At 41.8% G+C, this 27,393-nt stretch overlaps 1 protein-coding gene across 1 annotated transcript in view; it reads left to right on the top strand.

Moving 5' to 3' along the window:
• Positions 1-27,393, top strand: part of PSMA3 (proteasome subunit alpha 3) — a 63,703-nt gene that overhangs the window by 26,158 nt on the left and 10,152 nt on the right. The window contains exons 4-9 of the mRNA XM_029598225.1: positions 1,558-1,659; positions 1,821-1,894; positions 2,678-2,750; positions 13,158-13,223; positions 20,385-20,431; positions 25,714-25,781. Of these exons, the coding sequence (XP_029454085.1) occupies positions 1,558-1,659; positions 1,821-1,894; positions 2,678-2,750; positions 13,158-13,223; positions 20,385-20,431; positions 25,714-25,781 (430 nt within the window). The remainder of the gene's footprint in view (positions 1-1,557; positions 1,660-1,820; positions 1,895-2,677; positions 2,751-13,157; positions 13,224-20,384; positions 20,432-25,713; positions 25,782-27,393) is intronic.

Below are 27,393 nucleotides of genomic sequence, written 5' to 3'. Positions count from 1 at the left end.
AAGGGGATGGAACAGCTCCCCTATGAGGAAAGACTAAAAAGGTTAGGGCTGTTCAGCTTGGAGAAGAGACAGCTGAGGGGGGATATGATAGAGGTCTTTAAAATCATGAGAGGTTTAGAACGGGTAAATGTGAATCGGTTATTTACTCTTTTTCGGATTATTATTAGAAGGACTAGGGTGCACACCATGAAGTTAGCAAGTAGCACATTTAAAACTAATCAGAGAAAATTCTTTCACTCAATGCACAATTAAGCTCTGGAATTTGTTGCCAGAGGATGTGGTTAGTACAGTTAGTGTAGCTGGGTTTAAAAAACGGTTTGGATAACTTCTTGGAGGAGAAGTCCATTACCTGCTATTAATCAAGTTATCTTAGAGAATAGCCACTGCCTATTACTGGCATCAGTAGCATGGGATATACTTAGTGTTTTGATACTTGTCAGTTACTTGAAGCTTGGAATGGCCACTGTTGGAAAGAGGAAGCTGTGCTTGATAGACCCTTGGTCTGACCCAGTATAGCAGTTTCTTATGTTATGACACAATGGACAGTGCCTTAGTATGCCATGCACCCTAGAATGTAAGATCTGCACCAATGAAATGGATGGTGCCCTGGTCAGCCCTGAGTCCAGATAAAATAAATGACTTGGCATGATGGGGAACTTCTACGCCATGTAGAATGATGGGACCTGCAGTGATGAGGATCTATCTCATCTTGGTGAAAGGGCCCACCCAATGCCATGCACCAATCTTTTCTTTGGCTACAAAGTGGATGATCCTGAAGGGGGATTCCTCATGTCATTTTGGTGCTCTTCTCTGCGCCCAGTACCATGGAGATATTGGAACTGGCATCTCATGCTTGCAGGAATGAGAAGGGGAAGATTCACTTCTGTTTCTTGTGCTGAGAAGTCCAATGTCTTACTCTTGGATGAGAGTTGATGCTGCTGCTCAGCCTTCTGTTGAATTTTGACCACAGCTGTAGCAGTTGGAGTCATAGTCTGGGGCCAGGTAGCGATAGCAGACCAAGTGCATATCTGTGATGGACATTCAGTGCTCACAGATACAGGCCTTGAAGCTGCTGCCTGGGGGCTTCTTGGCCTTGGGCTTGTCCGTGCTCCTCATTTTCTTTTTTTTTAAGAATTGAATGGGAAAAAAGTTCTGTTTGAAGGGTTGCCATGGCACAAAAGTGGAAGAAGCAACAAGGCAATGAAAAGCTCTAAGGCTGAAAACAAACATTTCAAGAGAGAGGCTGGGACAGGTCCTTGTGGGTAGCTCAGGTAAAAGGAGACTGAGAGGGGCTCATGAGGTAGTGTGCACACGTAGGAACCCGTGCACATACTTTGAAGGTCTTTACTGAGCTCTGAAAGTTGTATCTGCCTCGGTGCCATCTTGGAGAAGTCTCTCTCTCATTTTTTTTTTTTTTTTACCCGCACATAGTGTAACAGCAGTTTTTCAATATAACTAACTTAAAGTTTCATCTTATTGTAAAAAGTTCATAAATCACAGTTCACTGACCTTGTTAGTAAGGGCCTGTTAATGGATTGCTGCTTTTCTTTATTTTAGGCTGTGGCAGGGCTCTTGGCAGATGCTCGGTCCTTGGCTGACATAGCTAGAGAAGAGGCTTCAAACTTCCGATCTAATTATGGCTATGATATTCCATTAAAAGTAAGTGTCCGCTCTTCAGTTTCACTGAAATACGTGTCCTCTTGATGCTATTATATTGTCAGCCTTTGACAAGGAAGGAGATTTCTGCTGTAGGTCATTTTAGGACTGTATTTCTTTGTGATGCATGTACTGTTCTAAAACTTATTTCTTCCTTTTATCAGCATCTTGCAGACCGCGTGGCCATGTATGTGCATGCCTACACACTGTATAGTGCTGTCAGGCCTTTTGGATGCAGGTAAGGTTGTCCTTCATCTATAAAGCATTTCTGGGGCAAATAGTGCTGAACAGAACAAATCACAGGGTGTTATAAACAAAGGGTCCAATTCTATACATGCCACACAACTCAACTTTATGCTGGAAAAGGTCAAATAGTCCGAACAGATGGACTAATTCAGCATTTTCTGCAGATAGATGAGGTTTACAATTGCATATTAAGAGTAAAAGGCAGTCCCTCAAACAAAAATATATAAAACATTATTTAATCCTTATTTTAAACTCAGAATGAATTGTATAGTTTCTCAAGTGAATGCAGTGTTGTGGTTGCTGTGTTAATCTGCTTGAATACACAGAAATAGTGATATCGTTCTATTGGACTGACTAAAAACACTTCCTAACAAACTATTGGTAGATGGTGCTCCCTTCCTGTGTTCCAAAAATGGAAGGTGCAAAAGAGGACCTTTGCCAGAAAATACAAATGAATCATAAAATGATAGTGTGAAGGGAGGGAGGTAGGGGGGGGATTTCATGTGTTAGTGATCAGAAGTTGACAGGCAGTGGAATTTTTATGGCCTTTAGTGTGTTAAGAACCCAGCTCTCTCTGTCCTTTCTTGTTGGTTCTAAAATATTTGATCATTTTAACTTCAGTTGTCTTGTATCTTTTCGATTGCTAATGGTGATTCATAAGTCTTATAAATAAGTAAATGTACCTTTCATTAATTTACCAAGTTCATTAATGTGGTAGTCTGATGTTGTTGAATGTGAATGTGCACACTTTTTTCATTATTACTTCCTTTCCCAGTTTTATGTTAGGGTCTTACAATGAAGATGATGGTGCTCAGCTTTATATGATTGACCCATCGGGCATTGCCTACGTGAGTAAATTTCACAAATCTAAATCAAAACACATTTGTACCTTTTTTGCTTTTAAAGCAGCATGATGTATTGCAAAGTCTGTGGGTGGACATTTTCCTTTTGCAGGTACATGGCATTATTACATTGCATTGTACGCTCCTCAGATATAAGTGACTTTAAAATTAGATAGATTAAAACTTCTTTCAGTATCTATCTATCATACAAAACAGCTGGATTTTTGTGAAGATCTGTGGGTTTTCCCAAGTCAAAAGAATGAGAAGCAGTGGAGTCCTCTGCAGCAGCTTGGCTTGCTTGTGGGATTGTGCAGAATTTCTAATGCTGTGCAGTATACATATTTTTATTTATTTATTTTTTATATATGCCATGCTACTTATTTCCATCATGGAGAAGGTAATGCGCTTTATCTCCTCTATGTTTATAAGGTTATCTTATTTCGTTCAAAACCTGCAGTGGACCATGGTAATATGACTTTCAGGATAGCTGTGTTGACAAGTCCTTATTTTGTTCAGATAACTAATCCACACTGAAATCATGAAGTAAAATTATGGTGATCATCGCTGAGATTTTATCTCCTGTTTGGTACTCTGTTTTTCTTTAAATAAAAATAAAATGTGTATTTGTGCTCGAAGTAATTTCACCTGTGTAGAAAAGCTGCTTACTAGAAGCAAAAGGCAGGTACTGTTAAGTGAACATTTTTGCACCTATCCTGGCCTGCTATTCACATGTATAGAGCCACTTCCCAAAGCTGTGTAACTGAATAGAAAAAGCATGAATGCTTATTTTCAGAATACAAATCATTCTTGACTCTGTAAATGCAAATCCTTGCTTTGTTTCCATGTGCCAAACAGTAGCAAATGAAGATTGTATGCTTTAAATAGAATTTTGTCTGTCTGCTTAGCTCTACTATTTTGCCATGGTACTAACTTTTTAAAGATAACATTTTTTTTTACCTTTTTATTGTTTTATGGCTGAGATGATTTTCCCTAATAACCTTTAAGTTTCTGACATATTGGTCATTTGGGCTTAAAATTGTTTTGCTTTAAATTTGCTTTGATTTGTTTTAAAGTGAAAAATGTGTGTTGAACGTTAGCCCACATCTTCTTTACTCACATGCTAATGAGTTAACTCTCGAAGCAATTAGCTAATGATATGCTAATTTATCAGAAACTTAAAAAAAAAAGTATGCTAGCCTAAAAATGTGCACGCACAAATATGCTTGGCATACAGAAAACACAATTTGTACACAAATCCTGAGTGCAGGACCCAGTACTACAAACTCCAGATTCAGCCTTACTGATTAACGCTAGCCCCAGAAACCCACCTCTGACCAGGAGTTAAATTTCCACCATTAAAAACATGAGTTAAGCAGGCACATCTCTCTGCATTGGGAAGTCAAAGTTAATGCCTTGGTTACCATGGGATTTGTATGAAGGAGCACTTAATTTGTTTGCACATGTATGCACAAATGTGAGTAAACCTTTTTTTTTTTTTTTTTTTTGGTGCACTAAATCCCTAGTAAGGAGTATATATTATTACATTGGCCATGAAGCTTGTAGTTTGATGGTTGCTTGTTTATATGAAATCTTGCATAGCATCATTATAGCTTAAGGTCCCTGGGCTCCTACGATGCCATGGGAGGAGCAGCAAAGTCCAGATCTTTCCATAGAATTCCCCAATCTCTGAGGAATCACCATCGAGACCCGGGGCCATCTAGCAGGAGCTTCTGGGGCAGCATGTCAGTCCTCTTCCCCCCCGCCTCCACCCACAGGCCCTCCCCACCCTACCTTGATTTTCAGAAGTTCAGATCAGGGTGGGTGGGGCCAGAAGGGGTGAGAGGAAGACTGGTGTCCTGTCGTCCTGGATTCTCTCGCTACTTCCATATGCTCCATTCACAAGAGGACACTGGCCTTAGGCAAATAAGGAAAAAGACGTGAACTGAGGCATTGCACTGTTCTGTGAGGTGGATGGGAGGGCAAGAGTGAGTGAGATTCTCGGGGGGGGTTGCAGGGATTGGAGAGTTGGGAGTGAGTAGGAGCAGGGAGGCAGGAGTGAGTGAAGGGATCTCAAGTTTTACAGGGAGATGGAGCATGAGTGAGGGTGAGAGCATAATTGGAGGGAAGGGAGTGAGAAGGGAGATTGGAGAGAAAGGAGAGGAGTGAGTGAAGGGTTTTAAAGGGATGCAGGGAGTTAGTGAGTGGACAGAGGGTCTATGGGATGTGAGTGAGTAATAGAAGAGAGTATTTGGAAAGATAGTGAGTGAGAGGACTGAAGTGATGAGAATGAGACACAGAGAGGATCAGTGTTGGAGGCAGATATGTGAGTGGATCAGTCCTTTTTTTGACCCTAGATCCCCTCCCTTCATCGATAAGTAGGCTGAATTAGCCATTACATGTCGGTGATGTCATCTGGGCCACTGAACGGACTCAACTCTCCAAGATGCTAGAGCTTTGAGCTCTACTGAGCATGTCTGGGAATTCTCACATGGGCTTTGCCTTGGGAGCTTCATCTGTCATTTTATGTCCAAGCCCTTGCATGGACATGTACATTGTCTCCTCACAATTTTTTCATAAAATCACATTTTTTCCTTAACTTTATCTAATTTGTTGCCTTGCTGCCTTGGCAGCCCCACTACAGGACTTTTCAGTGCTAACTTAAAAAAAAAAAAAAGTAGTAGTAAGGGTCAATACCTACAGTAGTTTTCTCCACTCTGAGGCCTTGCTTCCTCGAGTTGTCACAGAAGAAAGAACCAACAGTGAGCAGTTTTAAGCGGTGTATATGCGAAAAGGTAATGGCCATAACTGACGGCCATGAGCTGTGCTATATCTGCTTAGGCCTGGAGCATGAACAACAAAATTGTTATGCCTGTAGATGGATGTCCCCACATTCACAACAATCCAGGGCACACAACATTGAGGAGCTGCATAAATCCTCCTCCTGCAGTGCAGCAATCATCTGCCTCACCAGGAAAAGACTGAATGAAAGCTCCTTTACGACTCCCCCCATTGGTGCAGGCCAGAGCTGTGGGGTCACGTTTCGGCAGCTAGTGAATGGATCAGATCCCAGCAGACAGTGGTGGATCCCACCCCTGGGCCACAGCCTGGACATCTGAAGTTTTCACCTATACCAACCTCCTCCTCCGCAGGTTGAGCCCTTGGGTTCTGAGGATCAACAGGACTTACGGATGCAGGTGGGCTATAGGGTGACGAGTTCCAGTGGGGAACAGATGGGACCAGCCAGACACAAGCAAGGTCCATGAAGGTGGCCAAAAACAGGGCAGGAAGAGGTCAAGTAAAGTTGGAGTCCAGGCTGAGGTCAAAGCAAGTGGAGGTCAATTCGGGTCAGCACAGAAGATAAGTCTGAAGAAAGGCTGACTGGGACAGCAAGGCCAAGAAGAGCAGGGCAAGTTAGAAAAGGAGGACAGGACAAGATGGAAACACAACACACACTGCAGGCAAAAGTATGGCAGGAGACCTGTTGCTGAGGCACTGAATGGAAACAAGGGACTTGCTTATATAATTAAGCAGGTATTGATGTCATCAGCCAGCAACCCCAGGAAGTCTTAGTAGTAGGGCCTATAAGAGGGTTTCTGGAGCAGGAAGTGCTGTACATGGCCCTTGGATGCTGCACACAGGGGACACTCAGCCAGAATTGCTTGGTGATAAGGAGTGTTACAGAAAAAGGCAAAATGCCAATCCATACAAATTCACCACCAGGAAAGACCCCAGACCTTTAGACCATTTTGGCAAGAAAATATTTCAAGCCTCCATCCTGACTGCATGCATTACCATTACCAATTTTATATGGAACAGCATATCCTTGACTGCCTCCAGAAGCTGAAGCCAGTTATCCCCAGCCATTTTTGAGTGCAGAAGAAGGTATCTGCCATCTCTTCCATTTTAGTCTAAGAAGCTTTCAATTCTATTTCTGTTTACTGAGGAGGATGTTGGGGAGGTACCCGTAATGGAGAAGGTTTTCATGGGTAATGATTCAGATGGACTGAATCAAATCACGGTGAACCTAGAAGATGTGGTAGGCCTGATTGACAAACTGAAGAGTAGTAAATCACCTGGACCGGATGGTATACACCCCAGAGTTCTGAAGGAACTAAAAAATGAAATTTCAGACCTATTAGTAAAAATTTGTAACTTATCATTAAAATCATCCATTGTACCTGAAGACTGGAGGATAGCAAATGTAACCCCAATATTTAAAAAGGGCTCCAGGGGCGATCCGGGAAACTACAGACCGGTTAGCCTGACTTCAGTGCCAGGAAAAATAGTGGAAAGTGTTCTAAACATCAAAATCACAGAACATATAGAAAGACATGGTTTAATGGAACAAAGTCAGCATGGCTTTACCCAGGGCAAGTCTTGCCTCACAAATCTGCTTCACTTTTTTGAAGGAGTTAATAAACATGTGGATAAAGGTGAACCGGTAGATATAGTATACTTGGATTTTCAGAAGGCGTTTGACAAAGTTCCTCATGAGAGGCTTCTAGGAAAAGTAAAAAGTCATGGGATAGGTGGCAATGTCCTTTCGTGGATTGCAAACTGGCTAAAAGACAGGAAACAGAGAGTAGGATTAAATGGGCAATTTTCTCAGTGGAAGGGAGTGGACAGTGGAGTGCCTCAGGGATCTGTATTGGGACCCTTACTGTTCAATATATTTATAAATGATCTGGAAAGAAATACGACGAGTGAGATAATCAAATTTGCAGATGACACAAAATTGTGCAGAGTAGTTAAATCACAAGCAGATTGTGATAAATTGCAGGAAGACCTTGTGAGACTGGAAAATTGGGCATCCAAATGGCAGATGAAATTTAATGTGGATAAGTGCAAGGTGATGCATATAGGGAAAAATAACCCATGCTATAATTACACGATGTTGGGTTCCATATTAGGTGCTACAACCCAAGAAAGAGATCTAGGTGTCATAGTGGATAACACATTGAAATCGTCGGTTCAGTGTGCTGCGGCAGTCAAAAAAGCAAACAGAATGTTGGGAATTATTAGAAAAGGAATGATGAATAAAACGGAAAATGTCATAATGCCTCTGTATCGCTCCATGGTGAGACCGCACCTTGAATACTGTGTACAATTCTGGTCGCCGCATCTCAAAAAAGATATAATTGCGATGGAGAAGGTACAGAGAAGGGCTACCAAAATGATAAGGGGAATAGAACAACTCCCCTATGAGGAAAGACTAAAGAGGTTAGGACTTTTCAGCTTGGAGAAGAGACGACTGAGGGGGGATATGATAGAGGTGTTTAAAATCATGAGAGGTCTAGAACGGGTAGATGTGAATCGGTTATTTACTCTTTCGGATAGTAGAAGGACTAGGGGACACTCCATGAAGTTAGCATGGGGCACATTTAAAACTAATCGGAGAAAGTTCTTTTTTACTCAACGCACAATTAAACTCTGGAATTTGTTGCCAGAGAATGTGGTTCGTGCAGTTAGTATAGCTGTGTTTAAAAAAAGGATTGGATAAGTTCTTGGAGGAGAAGTCCATTACCTGCTATTAAGTTCACTTAGAGAATAGCCACTGCCATTAGCAATGGTTACATGGAATAGACTTAGTTTTTGGGTACTTGCCAGGTTCTCATGGCCTGGATTGGCCACTGTTGGAAACAGGATGCTGGGCTTGATGGACCCTTGGTCTGACCCAGTATGGCATTTTCTTATGTTCTTATGTTCTTAACCTCTGCAACACTGATTGGAGCAAGTCGCGTGGCATGACTTTGAACCTGCAGTATATGAGAAGCTAATGGATCTCCCCTGTCTCAGGGATGACCTTTTCAGAGAAAAGCTTAGGGAGACGGTTGCACAAATAAAAGACCTGAACGAAGCAGTTCATTTCCTCTTGACTAGCCTTGAACAACCATCCAATGGAAAACAAAGCTACATTGCAGGCCAACTATGTACTATTTTACATGTACAAGTCCTTTTTTTCATACATAGAAACATAGAAATGACGGCAGAAGAAGACCAAACGGCCCATCTAGTCTGCCCAGCAAGCTACGCACTTTATCCATTTTTTTTCCCCTTTTTTTCTCTCCCACCTGTTACTATTGGCTTTCAGTACCCTCCAGCCCTAATTCCCCTCCACCCCACCACCAATTTAGAGAGCAGCGCCGTATCTGCATCCAAGTGAACGTCCAGCTCAATTAGGGGTAGCAACCGCTGTAACAAGCAGGCCACACCCTTACACCATACTCTTACCCACCCCTGTTTTTATTTTTTTGTTTGTTTTTTTTGGAGATAGCAGCCCTCCATCCTTCCGCTCCGTGAAGGTGGAGCTCCAACTACTGGCCACTGCATCCCGCTCCGTGAATGCCTCTGTGGCTACTGCCGCTCCGTGCAGTGTTTGAATGCCTCTGTGGCTACTGCCGCTCCGTGCAGTGTTTGAATGCCTCCTCTTTATTCATGTATGCAGCTTTTCAAAATTCACTTTTAGATGCATAACTGAATTTTTTTAACATTTAAATCTTAGCTGCCAGATGCTAGACCATTCGTTAAGCTTCACTATATCCCTCCTTATGTTTTCCACACCTTCCTTGCTATCTACCCTATTGCAGATTTTGGTATCATCAGCTAAAAGAAAAACCTTTCTCAACAATCCTCCTACAATATCAGTCATGAAAATGTTGAAAAGAATCTGTGCAAGGACTGATCCCTGTTGCACACTGCTAGTAATGCCCCCTTCTCGGCGTGTTCTCCATTTACCACCATCCTTTGTCATCTCCAACTCAACTGTTTCTAATCCAGCCAGTCACTTTAGGGCCCATACCAAGGGTGTTCAATTTATTTATGTCACCTATGAGGAACTATGTGAACGACCTTACTGAAAGTCAAGTACATTACATCTAATACTCTAACGCTGATCACATAATCAAAGAAATTGATCAGATTCAACTGACAAGACCTACTCTGGTAAAGCCATGTTGCTTTGGATCTTGCAATCCATTGGATTCAAGAAACTGCACCATCCTCTATTTTAGTAGCGATTCCATTAATTTGCTCACCACAGAAGGCAGTCTAACGGTAGTCCCAGCCTCCTCCTCCCACTTGTGAAGAGGAATCATATCCGCCCGTCTCCATTCTTCCAGAACTACTCCCGACTCTAAAGAAGCTTTGAAAAGGTCAGCCAGTAGAGCTGCTAGAACTTGTATGTTCCCTTAATACCTTTGGATATGTCCCATATGGCCCCATCATTTAATCTACTTTTAAGTTTAGTTAGTTCATGAAAGCTGATTTGAGGTTTACCTTGCGTCCAATCATACATAGAAACATATTATTTTTATTTATTTTTATTTAAAATATATAAATTGCAAATTATAGAATGTTCTAAGCGATGTAAACTACATAAAAAATAAGTAATAAAACTAAAAATACCAATAATGTGCAAGAATGCCTTTTAAAAAAATAAAATCAAAAGTCACCAAAAGCTTCACTAAATAAATAGGTCCTCAGTTGTTTATGAAAGATTTTGATATCGTTAATTAACCTTTAAATACTGTTGGAGTGCATTCCACAATTGTGATTCAATATAAGAAAATGCACATTTGCGTGTTTCAGCCCAATGATAACCTTTCAAAGAAGTAAAAGACAGTCTGCCTGAACTTGTAAAGAGCATTTGGGCTCATATTTGTTTAACAGGGCAGATAAATAATGTAAATGTTGACAGAAAAAGACCCAAATAATCCATCCATTTTGCCCAGCAAGTTTTTTTTTTGGGGGGGGGGGGGGGGGGTTGTGTGTGTTTATTTTTCCTTGTCCGTCTCTGCATATTTCTTCCCTTCATCTCTCACAATGACACTTTTGCACATTTTCTGTTCAGTTCCTTGTAAACCGGTGCGATATGTATTCTTTACAGGAACATCGGTATATAAAAATTAAAAATAAATAAATAAATAAATTTTCCTATTGACATATCTGATAAAAAGTCTTGTCCCCTCATTATACCATATTTGTTCTTCTATTTGAACTTTTGCACTCCTTACTACTTTCTCAGGTTCACTTAGCCTGTCCAGATATTGTCACCAGTCTTCCTCTTTCTGGAATCTCTTGTATTTTATGAATGCCAACCTTGAACAGCTGCGATATGCCCTGAAGAATGAACAGTTTAAGTATAGAGTAAATAATAATAAAAAAAAAAGACTACTATGCAAAACAGATACATGGAGTAATGTTTAACTAAAAAATTCTCGAAAAAGCTGTTCTTTCCAAATTAGTCTCATCTTGAAGACAAGAAGACCCTATATCCTAACCGATTTGGGTTCCAGAAGAATTGCTCAACTGCGAGGCTTTGACTCTAATGAATCATACTGCCTAAAGCTGATCGACTTAACTGCAGCCTTTGACACTGTAGACCATAGTATTCTGTGCCACCAGCTGAGAAACATAGGGATTGATGGAAATGAACTAAGTTGGTTCACCTCATTCTTCGCAGTTAGATCTTGCCAGGTAAGACTAGTCAACCACATTTCTGACACATTCCAGTGCACAACTGGTGTTATGCAGGGTTCAGCACTATCAGCAACCCTATTTAATATGTACATGCTACTGCTGTGCAGATTATTAACAGAGCTAGGAATTAACATTTTATATGCGGTCGATCTGCAATTCTATATCCATCTGAAAAATACATTTGAGAAAACAGCTTTACTTATCTCTGAGTAAATGAAAAATTTGCGCAACTGAAACTCTCGATGAAACCCCCCCCCCCCCCCAAAAAAAAAGAATTAATTTGATTGAGTCGAAACCCACCAAAATCTATTCCTCCAGTTATTGATCTTGGAAATCACCATTTAATCCTAGATTATCTCTCGAGTCCAAATCGATGATAATTTAACAATGAAAGCCCACATTAGCAAACTGATCAAATCTGGATTCTACAAGCTGTGAATCCTAAGTCAAATGAAACCTTTTCTATGCACAGTAGATTTCAGAACAGAATTACAATCTCTAATTTTCTCTAACCTAGATTACTGTAATTCCCTACTTCTAGGTCTTTCAGCCAGTTACTTAAAACTACTACAGAATGCCACTGCCAGACTTTTGACTAGAACAAGGAAATACGACCACATCACCCAAACTCAGATAGCACTGCATTAGTTCCTTGTGCAGTCAAGAATATTATACAAAGTTCTATCAATAATATTCAACAACATTAATATGAACAATGACATTTAAACCACATATTCCCACACAAACTCTTAGATCTCAAAATAAAGGCACACTAGAAATCCCAACTGCAAGAAACTTTCACCTAACACAAACTAGAGACCGAGTGAGATCAATTGCTTGCCCAAAGCTATGGAACTCAATGCCAGAGAATCTTCGAATAATAAGATAAGAAATTTAAGAAGGACCTGAAAACTTGGCTATTCACTAACGCCTACTATTTGACTGATATATCCAATTCACCTTGACACAGGTAACCAAAATTTGTCCTGAACAATACCCCCCCTTCTCTCAACCCCCTTATTATACAGCTACAATTGCTTTTATGTGTCTGTCTTTGAAGTACACCCTTAATTTTAGAATGTTATCCTTATTCACCTGCCTACCTTTGTAATTCATCCTACATTTGCGAGTGTCTACCTTGTACACCGGTGTGAACTAATGATTCTCACATGGCATGACAGTTTATAAAACACTCAAATACATAAACATTGTGCAATTCCATTGCTTAAATAATTAATTCTCTTCTGTTGTGTAGGATTGCAGCATGTAATCGAAGCCTTGTGTGCATTTGATGCCCGATTTACTGTCACTATATGTGTGGTTTGCATTTATGTACTTTTACATGCATTACATTTGTATGTCTAAAAAGTCTTTACAATTAAAAAAAAACTCAACTGTAACTCAAAATAATACTTCAGCAGGATAAGCAAATCTTTGATTTGCATACTGTGGCACTGTAGAGGAAATTGTAGGTAAAACCAAAAGTTTTGTGCAGAGGGATTGGTTAGAAAGTTTTTTTCCTCCCTCAGAATATGCACTGAAATTAATTTGCAGTTCAGAGCTTTTACAATGATTGGCTCAGTTTTACAAATTAACTTGTCATTTTTGTAGATGCAGCAGTGAAGCGATGCAAATTAAAGCATCAGTATTGGCTGTTGCTGAGCACTAATTCTCAAACTGTAAAAGACTGTCAATTACTGTAATGTGGCAGCCTAAATTCTAATGCTTATTAGAAATTTGAAAGCATTTAAAAAGTAGTGAAATACTTAAAGAAATCAAAGCATCATTATATTTTTTTCCCATTACTACCAGCTTTGGATGTTTGGTGTACCACAGTTTTTTTGTTTTTGTTTGGGGATTTTTTTTTTAAGGCTTTTAACTGAAAAAAGTATTACTGAGTATCACCTTATATAGTAATCATGATTTTCTTTCTAGGGTTATTGGGGGTGCTCTATTGGAAAAGCCAGACAAGCAGCTAAAACTGAGATTGAAAAACTTCAGGTATGATTTAAAAAAAAAAAAAAAAATGTAAGTAGTTAAAAAAAAAAACAAAAAACCACCAAATAGAAAACTGTTCTTTGCACAGCAAAGTCCTGTCCTGCCTTTTTGGGAGACCTAGCTGATACCCGGCTATTAGTGTAGGCTGCTCGCAGCCTGGTCAGGAAAGAGGCAGCTGGACAAACATTTCCTGCTCCTTACTGAAGGTGTGCAGTGACAAGATTTCTTAAGGACGAGAGAGGCAAGGAAAATGCTGTTGGCTCAGCAGCACATTTAGGGGCGGATTTTCAGAGCCCTGCTCGCGTAAATCCGCCCAAAACCGGGCGGATTTACGCGAGCAGGGCCCTGCGCGCCGGGAAGCCTATTTTACATAGGCCTCCCGGCGCGCGCAGAGCCCCGGGACTCGCGTACGTCCCGGGGTTCTCGGAGGGGGGCGTGTCGGGGGGGCGGGGCCGGAGCGCGCGGCGTTGCGGGGGCGTGTCGGCAGCGTTTTGGGGGCGGGTACGGGGCGTGGCTACGGCCCGGGGGCGTGGCCGCGCCCTCCGTACCCGCCCCCAGGTCACGGCCCGGCGCGCAGCAGGCCCGCTGGCGCGCGGGGATTTACGTCTCCCTCCGGGAGGCGTAAATCCCCCGACAAAGGTAAGGGGGGGGTGTAGACAGGGCCGGGTGGGTGGGTTAGGTAGGGGAAGGGAGGGTAAGGTGAGGGGAGGGCAAAGGAAAGTTCCCTCCGAGGCCGCTCCGATTTCGGAGCGGCCTTGGAGGGAACGGGGGGAGGCAGCGCGGCTCGGCGCGCGCAGGCTATACAAAATCGATAGCCTTGCGCGCGCCGATCCAGGATTTTAGTGGATACGCGCGGCTCCGCGCGTATCTACTAAAATCCAGCGTACTTTTGCTTGAGTCTGATGCGCAAGCAAAAGTAGGCTGATCGCGCTTCTTTTAAAATCTATCCCTTAGTGTTTGTGATGGATAAGTGGTTGGAGAAGCTCCATGGGACAATTTGTGAAAGTCCTGAATATTCCAGTTAAGACTAGGATATTTTTTTATACAGTGGCTATAGAAAGTCTTCCAAAATATTCACTTTCTATTGCCTGGACGGAAAAGGCATTAAACTGGTGTTTGCTCTATACTTCCACACATCCCACACCACAACTGCCTAGTGAACAATTATTTTAGAATTCCTTAGAAAGTAAAATAGAAATAAAAGTGTGGAATAGCTTGGTTAGCTAAGGATCCACCCTGCTTGTACTTCTGGTGCCATCCTAAATAAAGTAAACTGACCTTATCTGTGTTAAATTGTACTGATTCGCATAATGACAGGATAACCTCAGCACTTCCTGTTGATTTTCTCTGCTGGGTAGTGCCTGTCAAAGCAAGGATCCAAATCAACAAAATCAGAGAAAATAAATGCAGATTGTCCAAGTAAAAGTCCACAAAATAAAAAGTTTTAATAGTAGCAAAAAAATACTCCAAACTTCAAATACAAATACTGGACATCACCGACATGGACTGTTTTTGAATCACTTTACTGCTGTTTGCCTGGATTAATTTGTCCCTTATTTATACAATTCTTTATACATTTCAGATGTCGGTCCCTCCCAAAGCAGTGTATACGAAACACAGTCCAAGTTGGGAATGTCCAGTGTTTATATTTGAAGTTTGGAGTATGTTTTACTACTATTAAAGTATTTTATTCTATGGACTGTCACTTGGACAGTCTGCATTTATTTTCTTACACGTCTGATTTTCTTGATTTGGAATTTTGGTGTATGCTTTTCCACCTCCTCTGTTTTGCCAAAGCAAAGATCTAACCACAAGCTCCAGGAAAAAGTTGTGGAAAGGCACAGATCTGGGGATGGGTATAAAAGAATTGAATATCCTTTGGTGCACGATGAAGATGATTATTTAGAAGTGGAAGTATGGCACCCACCAAGACTTTGCTTAGATCAAGCCGACTCTTCAAAGTGGATGATCAAACAAGAAGGAGAACAAGAGGCCAATGGCTGCTTAAGAGCTACAAGTTTCCATGGCCAAGAGTGAAAATGTGCATATGACAATATCTCAAGCACTCCACAAATCCGGCTCACACGTAGGGTGGCAAGTAGGAAGCCATTACTCAAGAAAGCCCACCTTGAATTCCATTTGAAGTATAGTATTTATTTCTATTCTGATTTTTTGCCCTTTAAAGCAGATTACATGCAGGTACTGTAGATGTTTCCCTACACCCAAGTTTGTATCTGAGGCAATGGGGAGGGTAAAGCGGCTGTCATAAGGAGTGACAGTGGGATTTGAACCCTGGCTTCTTGGTTCATGGGTAGCTCACTGCTGTAACCACTGGGCTACTCTTCCACTCCAGTGTAAAGGAACACTTAGGAGATACTGTAGCCATGTGAAATAAAAGGATTTGCGAACGGCAAAACTAAAATAGAACTTTTTGGATTGAATGCAAATGGCACAAACCCAACATGGCACATCACCCAGAGAATACCATAGCAACTGTAAAGCATGGTGGTGGAATCATGTTATGGGGATGTTTCTCATTGACGGGGACTATGGCAGTTGTCATGATATAGAAGGGACAATGAATCAGGAAAAGTACAGAAAAGTCCTTGAAGAAAATTTGCTGCTGTCTGCAAGAAAGCTGAAACTGGGATGGAAGTTAATTTTTTAGCTTGACCACAAGCCAAAGCATGCAGCTATAGCTACACTGGAGAGGTGCAGTCAGAGCCTTGACTTCAATACAATCTGAAATCTGCGGCATGACTTGTATATTGCTGTCTATCAATGCTCCTCAAAAAATTTGTCAGAGCTTGAACAATTTTGTAAAGAAGAATTGTCAAATATTAACAAATCTAGGTGTGCAAAGTTGGTAGAGACCTAACCCAACACTCATAGCTGTAACTGCTGTCAAAAGTACTTTTAGCAAGTATCTATTCTTCATTCTGACCCACCTGGCCAGGATGAAGAAAGAGACTACAAAATGCTGACAGAGATTAGACTGGCTAGTAAAATGGGCAAAACAATAATAATGGGAGACTTCAGTTACCCAAACGTCACATGGCCATGCAAGGGAAGTAAAGTTCCTAGAAGCTATCAATGACTGCTTTGTGCAGCAGTTTGTCATGGGAGCTGATGAGAAGGGGGAACTATATTAGATATAGTTCTCAGTGGCGTGCAGGATCTGGTGCAAGAAATAAAGGAGGTGGATCCACCTGGCAATAGTGATCATAATCTCTGGAGGGCAAATACTAAGGAGCAATAGCATTGAACTATAAAAAGGGAGGTTATGAGAATATGAGGAAACTTGTTAGAAACAAACTGAAAGGAGCAATCCACAGGGTTAAAAACTGAAGGAGGCATGGGCACTGTTTTTAAAAGTACCATCCTTGAGGCCCAGACAAAATGTATTTTGTGCATTAAAAAAAAGTTGAAGGAAAACCAAGCGATTGCTGGCATGATTTAATAGTGAGGTGAAAGAGATAATTAAAGCCAAAAGTACATCATTCAAAAAATGGAAAGCGGACCCAAATAAGGAAAATAGAAACGAGCATAAGCACTGGCAAGCTAGATGTGGAAAAAAAAGTAATTAAGCAGGCAAAGAGAAAATCTGAAAAGCTTGCCATAAAGGTAAAAACAAGTAATAAAAACTTTTTCAAGTACCATTTGAATTAAAAAGCCTGTGAGAGGGACTCGGTCGGGCTGCTAGATGACTGAGGGGGGTAAAAGGGGTGGTCAGGTAGGACAAGGAAAATAGCAGAAAAATTAAATGACTTTTTTTTACCTCTATCTTTACTGAGGAGGATGTCGGGGGTCAGACCCACACTGAAAACATTTTCTGATGGTGATGACTAAGCGACTAGATGGAATCAGTGGGGAAACTGGAGGACATAACAAATCACTCTGACTCAAAAACGAAATGTTGATTTGTAACTTGTCATTTAAAACAGGCACAATACCAGAAGACAGGAGACTGGCAAATGTTATGCCAATTTTAAAAGGGCTCTAGAGGTGATTTGGGAAACTCCAGACTAGTAAGCCTGATGTCCGTGCTGGGCAAAATGGCTGAAGCTGCTATTAACAACAATATTACTGACCACACAAATAGACATGGTTTAAAGGGAAGTCTTGCCTTACAGACAAAGGTGAGCTGGTTAATATAATGTATTTGGATTTTCAGAAAATATTTGATAAAGTCCCTCATGAGAGACTCCTTAGGAAGTTGAGAGATCATGGAATTGGAGGCAGTGTCCTCTGTGGATTGGTAATTGGATAAAAGGAAACTGAGAGTAGGACCAAATGGTCAGTTTTCCAAATGGAGAGAGTTCTGTGGTGGAGTGCCCCAGGGGTCTGTTTCAAGGCCTGTGCTGTTTAGCATATTCATAAATGATCTGGAGAAAGGAATGGCGAGAGAGGTGACCAGATTTTCATGTAACAGAAAGTTGTTTTGAGTCATTAAAACAGCAGCAGATTGTGAAGAACTGCAGAACACAGAAGACTGGGCTTCTAAATGGCAGATGCAATTTAATGCCGACAAATGTAAAGTAATGCATGTAGGGGAAAATAATCCCAACAACAGGTACGTAATGCTGGGAACCGTGTTAGGAGTCACCACCCAGGAAAAGAAACTCTGAGTTTTTATGGATGATACCTTGAAATCTTCAGCTCCAAAACTGAGACTATCATAATGCCTTTGTATAGATCCATGGTACGCGCACACCTTGAGTATTGTGTATAATTCTGCCAAAGCATCTACTTCAAGGTCCCATATTTTCAGATCAGGCAGCTCGCTTCTGTCTCGCAGCTTGACTGCTTTTGAGAGGAAGCACTTGAGAGAGAAAGGGTACTCTGAGGATGTTATTTCTACTCTTTTGCAAGCTAGAAAGTCTTCTACCTCCTTGGCATATGTGAGGGTCTGGAGAGTATTTGAGGATTGATGCGCAGAGCAGGAGGTTGATCCTATGTGAGCTTTCGTCGCACATATTCTTGCCTTCTTGCAAAGAGGTTTGGTGAAGGGTTTGTCCTTTAATTCCCTCAGAGTCCAGGTGTGGCGGCTTTGGGTTGTCTTCGAGGCAAGATGTACAGAGCGGCTCTGGTGGCGCATCCAGATGCGGTGCGTTTTCTCCAAGGGACAAAGCATTTGCACCCTCCATTTCAGAAGTTCTGTCCCTTCTAGAGCCTTAACTTGGTTCTGAAAGGGATGTGTGTGGTGCCGTTTGAACCTCTTAAGAGGGCCACTATAAAAGATCTTACTTTGAAGGTGGTTTTCTTGGTAGCGATTTATTCCGCTAGACTGATCTCGGAGCTTCAAGCTTTGTCATGTAGAGATCCTTTCTTGAGAATTTCGGATTCAGGGATCCTCCTTACAGACGGTTCCAGCTTTTCTTCCAAAAGTGGTATCGTTTTTTCACTTATGTCAGTCAGTCAGAACTCCCAGCTTTCCCAAATTTGGAGGCTACAGTGCATCATGCTAAGGAGCTGCGGCTTTTGGATGTCAAGTGCGCTTTGTTGCGGTATCTTAGTTACCAAGAGCTTCCATTTGTCGGATCACCTTTTTGTGCCATGAAGTGCTGCGAAAAAGGGGTATAAGGATAAGGCATCCAGAGCCATGATTGCACGGTGGTTAAAGGGAAGCCATTGGATCCGTGTATATCTGTCAGGGGCATCTGGTCCTGGAGGGCTTAAGGGCTCATTCTACTCGTTCCCAGCTGGCTTCCTGGGCCAAATGTCAGCACGTGTCACCGCAAGAGATTGGCAGGGTGGCCACTCGGAAATCTTTTGCACACTTTCGCCAGGCATTACCATTTGGATGTCCAGGTCTTAGAAGCCATGGACTTTTGGGAAGGTGTGCTTCGAGTAGGACTTTCGCGGTCCCACTCCGGTTAGGGAAGCTTTGGTACATCCCTCCTGCTAATACCCCCCCATTATTGACACTGCTTAGCTCTCGTAGCTAGCTTCCTGTTTGTATATAAGTGCCGCTTATACAGAGCACTGTATATCTGACACAAGGCACTTCCAGTATATCCTTGTTAAGTTTATTACGTTAAACCTCTGCCTCTGGCTATTTCAGCTCCCAAGTTCTCACGACCTTGTTTTATTGTAACTTTGCTTCTTCTTCAATGTTAAAGTTATAACTCCCTTGTTCCTTGTGAACCAATATATGATATGATTTGTATCATGAATGTCGGTATAGAAAAGAGTTAAATAAAATAAATAAATCCCAGGAGTGTGGACTGATCCGGGTACGTACAGGGAAAGGAAAATTGGTTCTTACCTGCTAATTTTCGCTCCTGTGGTACCACAGATCAGTCCAGAGTTCAGGAGAGTCCGCTCAAACTGTTATAATTAATCTGAAGAAAAGCACAGGTTTTGTTTAGCTCTTCATGCTTTTTTATTGGGACAAGGTTATTTGTTGTAAGTCTCTTCCCACTGCTCGTTCAGGGGATATTAATTCGTGTTTAGTATTGGTGATGTTGCTATCTTAGCTTGGGTACAATTTAATACTGAGGGGCTGCAGGTGGCACACTGGGTTATATGGCAGTGTCAGAGAAAGTTTCTCTGTCTCCGTCTGCTGGCAGGGAGCCAAAAACCAGGAGTATGGACTGATCTGTGGTTGTACAGGAATGAAAATTAGCAGGTAAGAACCAATTTTCCTATGGTGTGTTGATTGGTGGAAAAAAAAGAATCCTCATTTGAATGCATACAGGTCTGGCGCATTGACTCAACAAAATGTGAAGAATGTTCAAGGGGGTCTAGACTTTCTATAGCCACTGTCTATATACCCATAAAATAGCTTTGTCTGTGACTTATGGAAATGTCAGCACCAAATCTAAAAATTAAAAGGACCATTTCTTACTCCTGCTTTGGTGACAGTTCTAGTGTAAATTGTTATCCTGTTCAGTTTGCTATTTGAAACTACAATAGACACATTGTTACAATGATAGAAAAGTGCAGATTCGTTCTTTGTTCTGGATGAGCCTGCTGCACTGCTTCCACTGCGTAGCTTCTAGCAGTTTCCCAGCGTGGTCAAAATTCCATCCAGTGCTGACGGGAAAACTAGTGCATGATTTTGGCTGTTGAAGCATTATTTTGGTTCTGAAGAAGTATACAAAAAAAAAGTAGTAGCTGGATTGTTTATCTGTATTTTTTTTTTTTAATTATCTTTGCCAGATGAAGGAGATGACCTGCAAAGAAGTTGTTAAAGAGGTAGCAAAAATGTAAGTTTCCTTTTTCTCTTTTCAAGCTTTAAATGCTGCATGTATATATCCAATGACCATAATTATGAAACAGTATTTGGCTATGTTTTTTCATTTGTAACTAAAGATTAACTTTTAAGGGGAAAAAAATGTAACCTATATGTTATAATTATGAGCTATCTCCATTCTCATAATTTTCAGATGTTCCTCTTCCTTACAGCCTTAATTTTGATCTACTTGCCAGCCTGTCTTGCGATTAACAAGAAGGTATACTAACTGCCCTTTAAACGTACAGAGAGCGAGAGCACCAGGACTTGGCTAGAATTAGAGTGGGAAGAAGTCCATGCTTCAGTGTTAGTGTTGACATAATGCGTGTAATCAGATTTTAGGAAATAAATGAATTAAACGGAGGCCTTTTACAAAGAATAAACAACTGTCTCTGTAATAGTAAATAAAAAAGAAAGGAAAAGTTGCCCTGAAGTGTCCTGACTGCATATGTGCTCCTAGCCTAGATTTAACCCTTCTAGAAGAGAGGGCAGTGCTAGATTGTCTGCTACTTGAACTTCTGTCCCATGGAAAAGTGCTGCAGTGGGACAGCCACGGCACTTTTTAATATTTTGATTTCTGTGTATGGTGTTTACTTTGATATGTTAGGATGCAGACAAGAAAAAGAAATCCCTGGAGAATCCTAACACAGAATTCTACATCTGGCCTGTAATCTTCAGTCCACTGACCAATAGATACACAGGGCCCCTTAGTAATTAGTACTCAAATTAGGGACTGATCGGGATGGGGTCTGCTGCTGTTATTGCATTCCATTGTTACTTATATAAAATAGAACTGTAACTTAAGATAATTGCTCCAGTATCTTCAGTACCTTGAGCGAGCTGGTGTTTCACTGGCTAACACCGACATTTGGATGTCCTATGGATATAGCAATTGTTTGTTATTTGAAGAAATTTGCATGTGTAACTTTTGGTTTATTAAAGCAACATTACAAAATAACTGATGCAGAACTCAGCTGTTGAAGGGCTACCTCCCGTAGAAGAAAAAGCATTTCCATTTAACAGGGCTTGTGCAATATCTTGCATTGTCATGATTGTTTTTAGGGTTGGTTTGTTTGTTTTTTTTAAATAAACCGTCCCATTGAGACTGACTGTCACTGAGCTTTAGTTTTAATACGTGGCTATCTTATACGGTGTGCAGTCATACTGAAGCCATCTCCCTTACAGAAATGAAATGTTAGTCACTTCCACCTTCAGCACTCTTCTGTAAGATGTTTTTAATTGCTGTCAGGCCGATACAGTAAGGACGCGGTAGAAAAGGTGCGGCAGTGCCGGGCGCACAGTTCGGATCACATACCGCTTGATACAGTATTTAAATGGCATGCAAATGCAAGCCGCTTCCATGAAGTGCAATCCATTTTACTGTATACAGTATTCTGAAAAATAACTTTCAAACCCAGGGTGGTGGAGCATTGTTGTGCTTGATAAAACTTGCACTCAACAGGATCGGGCAAACTTTCCCCCAGCCCCCGCTCACCTGCCCTGGCCGCGTCCATGGGTGCCGGTCTCTGGAGCAACCCCAGTCCTCTCTCCCCTCCTCCCGGGGGCAGCCGGCGGCGAGAGCGGCTTCAGCAGCCCGGGGTGGATCGGGCACTCCCCATGCGAGGCGGCTTCCAGCAGCCCCCGCTGGCAATGGTGAATGAGCGCACGCCGTGACCTCAGACGTCCAGCCGGGCTCTCAGGTCATGGCGTGCGTTCATGCACCCTCGCCGGCGGGGGCTGCTGGAAGCCGCCTCGCATGGGGAGTGCCCGATCCACCCCGGGCTGCTGAAGCTGCTCTCGCCACAGGCTGCCCCCGGGAGGAGGGGAGAGAGGACTGGGGTTGCTCCGGAGACCGGCACCCATGGACGCGGCCAGGGCAGGTGAGCGGGGGCTGGGGGAAAGTTTGCCCGATCCTGTTGAGTGCAAGTTTTATCAAGCACAACAATGCTCCACCACCCTGGGTTTGAAAGTTATTTTTCAGAATACTGTGCGCATTGCAGTGGAAAGGAGAATGCATTGACATAGCGGAGAGAGGAACTGGGACGCTTAAAAAAAATCTTTCGTCCTTCCAGTGATGGGATTAGTCACGATCTGAAGAGTGGCTTTCCCGCTGCGTTGGATTTTAGGTTGGGCAGGCAAGAGTTTAGGTTATGCTTGGAAACAACAGGTCCTTCCTTCCTGCTCCGGAGTTGTCAGTGCGCCCGCACGGGAGATCGGCACCCATGGGCGCGACCAGGGCAGGCGAGCGGGGGCTGGGGGAAAGTTTGCCCGATCCTGGCTCCTCTAAAGGTCTTGTCCCGGGGGGGTGAGGGGGTCGTTTGCCCGTGAAATTTCGTCTCTCTGACCTGACGCTCCACACTAACGCAGGGGTAAGGGTAGGTGGTAAATTAGCAGGTTAAACACGCAGCAAAACTGCAGGTTAAAAAGGCGATAATCGGGGCGCATGTTGCTGTATGGGAGGGAATAGCTAATCCGATCGTTTACATCTCATATACATGCCGCGGGCGGAAAGGGTTTCCCGTTGATTTAAAGAGGTGGTAAGGATGGGTTAAAAGGGACAGTGAATCGCGGGTTGGACTTGCGCGGCCAAATTGTGGGTACAAAATGGGTTAGAAGCAGGGTAACCGCGGCCGCGCTTTACTGTATCGGCCTGTGTGTTAAGATGTAAATTTATATACCTTTTTAAGTTTTTCTAATTTCTAGCCTTTATCTGTCTCTGTTTTCCCAATGTTATGATTTTTTTTCCCCCCATCTGTGAAATATTACATCTGTGAAATATTACATTATGTTCAGCTGCAACTCTTATCTGCATCAGGTTCTCCTTGGCTGCGATTTCTCCCACTTCAAACATCAGCCAGTCTTGGATGACTTTTTTTGTTTGTTTTCAATTAGAAAAATGTTTCCCTGATGTATTAGTAGTGCTGTACAATGTTTAAAATACTTCTTTTCCCCCAAGGTAGGTCAGGGTTACCAATTGTCAGTAAAAAAAAAAAAAAAAAGCATATCCATAAAAAATGTCATGAGTGATGGGGCCTGTCTGCAGTGGATTCAGCCTATGTGCATAAAGGGATTAATTTCAGCATAGTGACTCTAACTGTGCATGAAATGGCAGTGGTAAAACAGGTCTGTAAACACAGCAGACTGCTGGAAAAAAATAAAAACATTTTCATGAATTGGCAGTCCTAGGGTAAATCAACAGGGAGCTTCATTCTCTTTCGTCTACACCCTTTGGCTATTAGGGATGTACAATATAGTGCATCCAAAAATAAAACGAATAAAACAAATAAAATGAATTTTGGCTGCACATATCTTAAGCTCCAATTATTTGAGACCCTTTCCTGAGGGTCTGTTGTAACCCTGCACTATGTTTTCAAATTTGCAATGTTAAAATAATAAGTTTAGGAATTAACTGATCTCGTTAAGCACATAAGAAATGCCATGCTGAGCCAGACTGGAGGTCCGCTGAGTCCATTATCTCTGAGAGTTGCCAATCCAGGTAACAAGTATCTAGCAGATCCCAAGAGTAGGTCCATGCTTTGTTGCTCACTCCCAGGGCTAATAATGGTTTATGGACTTTTCTCTCCAGGAATTCATCCAAACTCTTTTTTTAAATCCCACTATGCTAGGTGCCTTGACTATGTCCTCTGGCATTACATTTGCTAGCTGTTAATATCATACAGAGGTCTTAGTACTATTTAAGAGTGTCCTAACCTGTTCCATCCCACTCATCATTTTATAAACCTCTATAATATTGCCTGTCTCTTCTCCAAACAACCTGTTTAGGCTCTTTTCATAAGGGAGCCATTCCATTCCCCATTATTTTTGTTACCTTTTTTGTACTTTTTCTACTTCCGCGTCATTTTCTTTCTTGAGATGAAGTTGACCAGAACTGAAAACAATAGTCGAGATGCAGTCGCATCTTGCTTGGATTGATACAGAGGTGTTCTGATCATTTTTATTCTGTTTGCATTACTGCCACCCCACACTGAGCTGCCTCCAAGATCCTTTTCCTGGGCGGTGACTCCTAATATAGAACCTGGGTGTTCTGTACCCATAGGAATGATTGTTCCTATCCACATTACATTTCATCTGCCATTTACATGCCTAGTTCCCGACAGTCCACTTGTGTTTTGGCAGGTTTGAATAATTTTATATTGCTTGTAAATTTGATTGCCTTATGCATTGCTCCCTTTTTCAGATCATTTATGATTATGTAAAACGGCACTGATCCCAATACAGTTTCTTGGGGTTCTCCACTAGTTACCTTTCTCCACTAGGAAAAATGACCACTTAGTCTTAACTCTGTTTTCTCTGTTAAAAGCACTCGCCTCTTCCACAGGTACTGATCAGCTGGGCAAGGAGCTAATTTCTTAATGGAGTTAACGCAGATGAGTTAATTATCTGCAGTCAGTGTGGTTGGTTGCAAAATCTCATAGGGAGAACACATTGGAACATCTGTTGGCTTCGGCCCCCATACCTAGAGCTTCCTCAGTATCAGATCTGCCTCCTTTAGTCTTCCTTTCATCTCTGCGGCTGTGGGTCTGGGAGAAGAGCAGATGCAGAAGGCAGACCAGATATCGGGGACTGCTCTAGCAACCAATGGAGCTGCTGCCTATGCTTGCTTGTTTATTTTGCTCTTCAGGCATCAAAATGATTTTTACCCCACCCATTCTCAGTTAGTCCAGATCTGGCAGTGGCCCGATTAGTAGAAGGTAGTAGACTCTCTAAACTACCTCAGGCTCTGTCAAAGCAGCTTTTCTAACCCCCTGCCAGCCAGCTTTCCTCCTGTCGGTCATTTTTATTTTCTGGGGAACTTGCCACCCCCCCACACACACACACACAATTTGCTTTTCTGCTCTTTCATGTTTGTGCATTCTCTTTTCAGTTAGAACCTCACAAAGCAGTTGGCCAAGTCTTATTCAAAGCTTTGCATGAGAGCTGCCGGTTGCCGCACCAGAGTTTCAGCATTTAATTGCCTGGCTGTTTCTGACAATGTAGCATCTGGCTCCGAAATGAATGAGAGCCAAGCAGACGGCCAGAGAACCAGTGGGGATTCCCACTGCGTAGAACGTAGTCCTACGGTATTATGTCTCTCTCTCTAGTAAAACTAGCAGAGAGCTTGTTAATTAAATTCCTGTTTGGTAGCCTCAGACGAACTTTATTATGCTGAAAAAGTTTATTTTTTCTGCTATTGTTTTTAGGGAAAACCAATTCTATGACATTTACAGGTGACTGCTTTTTAATGTCTTTTTCTAGAATCTACATCATCCATGATGAAGTGAAGGATAAAGCTTTTGAACTTGAGCTCAGCTGGGTTGGCGCAAGTAATAACCTTTTTTTTTTCCATATTATGAAGAAAGTATTTCTCAAATCCAGTCTGAAATGTAAACATGTGACAAGAAGGCAGCTCTAAAGCACCTGCTTCCTTGAAGAGTGTATTGGCACCACAGCAGTCCTACAACCCATTTTTAATTAGAGCTTCATTCACACTTTGAGGCCTAACAATGGGTATCTTCCATAGAATGAGTCAGAGGCCAGGAAACAATTTGATTTGGCCCCTAAGATTATTTGGGATCTACTTCACTACGGTGGAAAAGTAACAGAAGTTTAGGAAATCTCATATCCACTCATCCATTGCCACAATTGCATGCTGCTCTGATTATTTTTAGAAACCTATGCTAGCAGCACATGTAAACAGTTTATAGGAGCTCACTAGCAGAAACTTTTGTTGGGGTGGAAGGGGGAAGATATGGTTATAGAATGCTACATACCTTTTGATCTAAAGTATATAAAAATAAAAAAATCTGACATTTAGAGATCAAAGCAGGGGGAGAATGTATCATGCAAAAAAAGTCAGTTACTTGAGGATCACAGGCAGTATTGATGCTTCAGGATGTGTTGATAGTGCTTTGATTTTTTGTAACATTAACTAAGAGTTGTATATCCTAAGCAATTATGTTTACACAGTAAGTGCAGTGAAGCAGCAGTCCCAAGGCAATCTGAAGATTTAAATAAGACTGTGCTTTTACATACACATAGGTAATGTGGGACTGACTAAATCTACATATGTGGACACTTTCATTTTGGTGCAGAAGTCCAATATGGCTGCTTGACAATTGCCATTCTGTTGTTTTGTTTTTTTTAGCCTACTTTCAAAAGATAAGACTTATGTGATCACCCAATAACGTTTGTTTGGTATCCTATCCACACCATATTTGAAGGAAATGTCGGGGGGGGGGGGGGGGGGAGCAAGAGGATTCTGACAAGCTGTTCGGTTTTTTTTTTTGTTTGTAACTTTTTTTTTTTTTTTTTTTTTAAATTCTCAGCCGCATGCATCCCAGAAAGAAGGTTCTATTAGTTCTGTGTGGAACTTGTTTCAGTCTGTTTATTGAGCTGTTAAGAATTTATTTTTTTTTTTAACAAAATGTCCTTTCTAATGAGTCCCATAATATCTCCAATGTCATTCTATTCTGGTTAAATCACATTTCTCTTTGCATCATTTGCAATGGATATTTTCAATTCTGTGCTCCTTTTACTTGGGAGATGTGTATATCTGTGCTCAAGAGAACTTAGTTTGAGCTCTGATCAGTGTTTGGAAATTGCTGCATGCTTTATCTTTGGACCAAACATGTTGATCACTGCTCATACTAAGGAAGAGCACTGAATGGCACATCTGTTTGTGAATTAGCCTGTACAAAAGATCATCTTACTGCAAGGAAAAGTGAGATTACATGGCAACAATTTTATTGTTGTCTTAATGCTTTTAATTAGATGCAGTTAGGCCCTTTCAGGTAGAATGTTTGCTTATCAAAAGTGAGAAGCAGAAAAAGCTCTCATGGCTTTTTTTCTGCCATGCACTCATGGACTGAAGGTTCAGATCACTGCCTGTCAGACAGTCACTCTCCTACAGTCCTTCCCTCTCTGTGATACACTGAC

Source organism: Rhinatrema bivittatum, chromosome 4 (genome assembly GCF_901001135.1).
Source record: "Rhinatrema bivittatum chromosome 4, aRhiBiv1.1, whole genome shotgun sequence".
NCBI lineage: Eukaryota > Metazoa > Chordata > Amphibia > Gymnophiona > Rhinatrematidae > Rhinatrema > Rhinatrema bivittatum.
The sequence above is the reverse complement of the archived record's forward strand: the minus strand, read 5'-3'. Positions and strand labels throughout refer to the sequence as shown.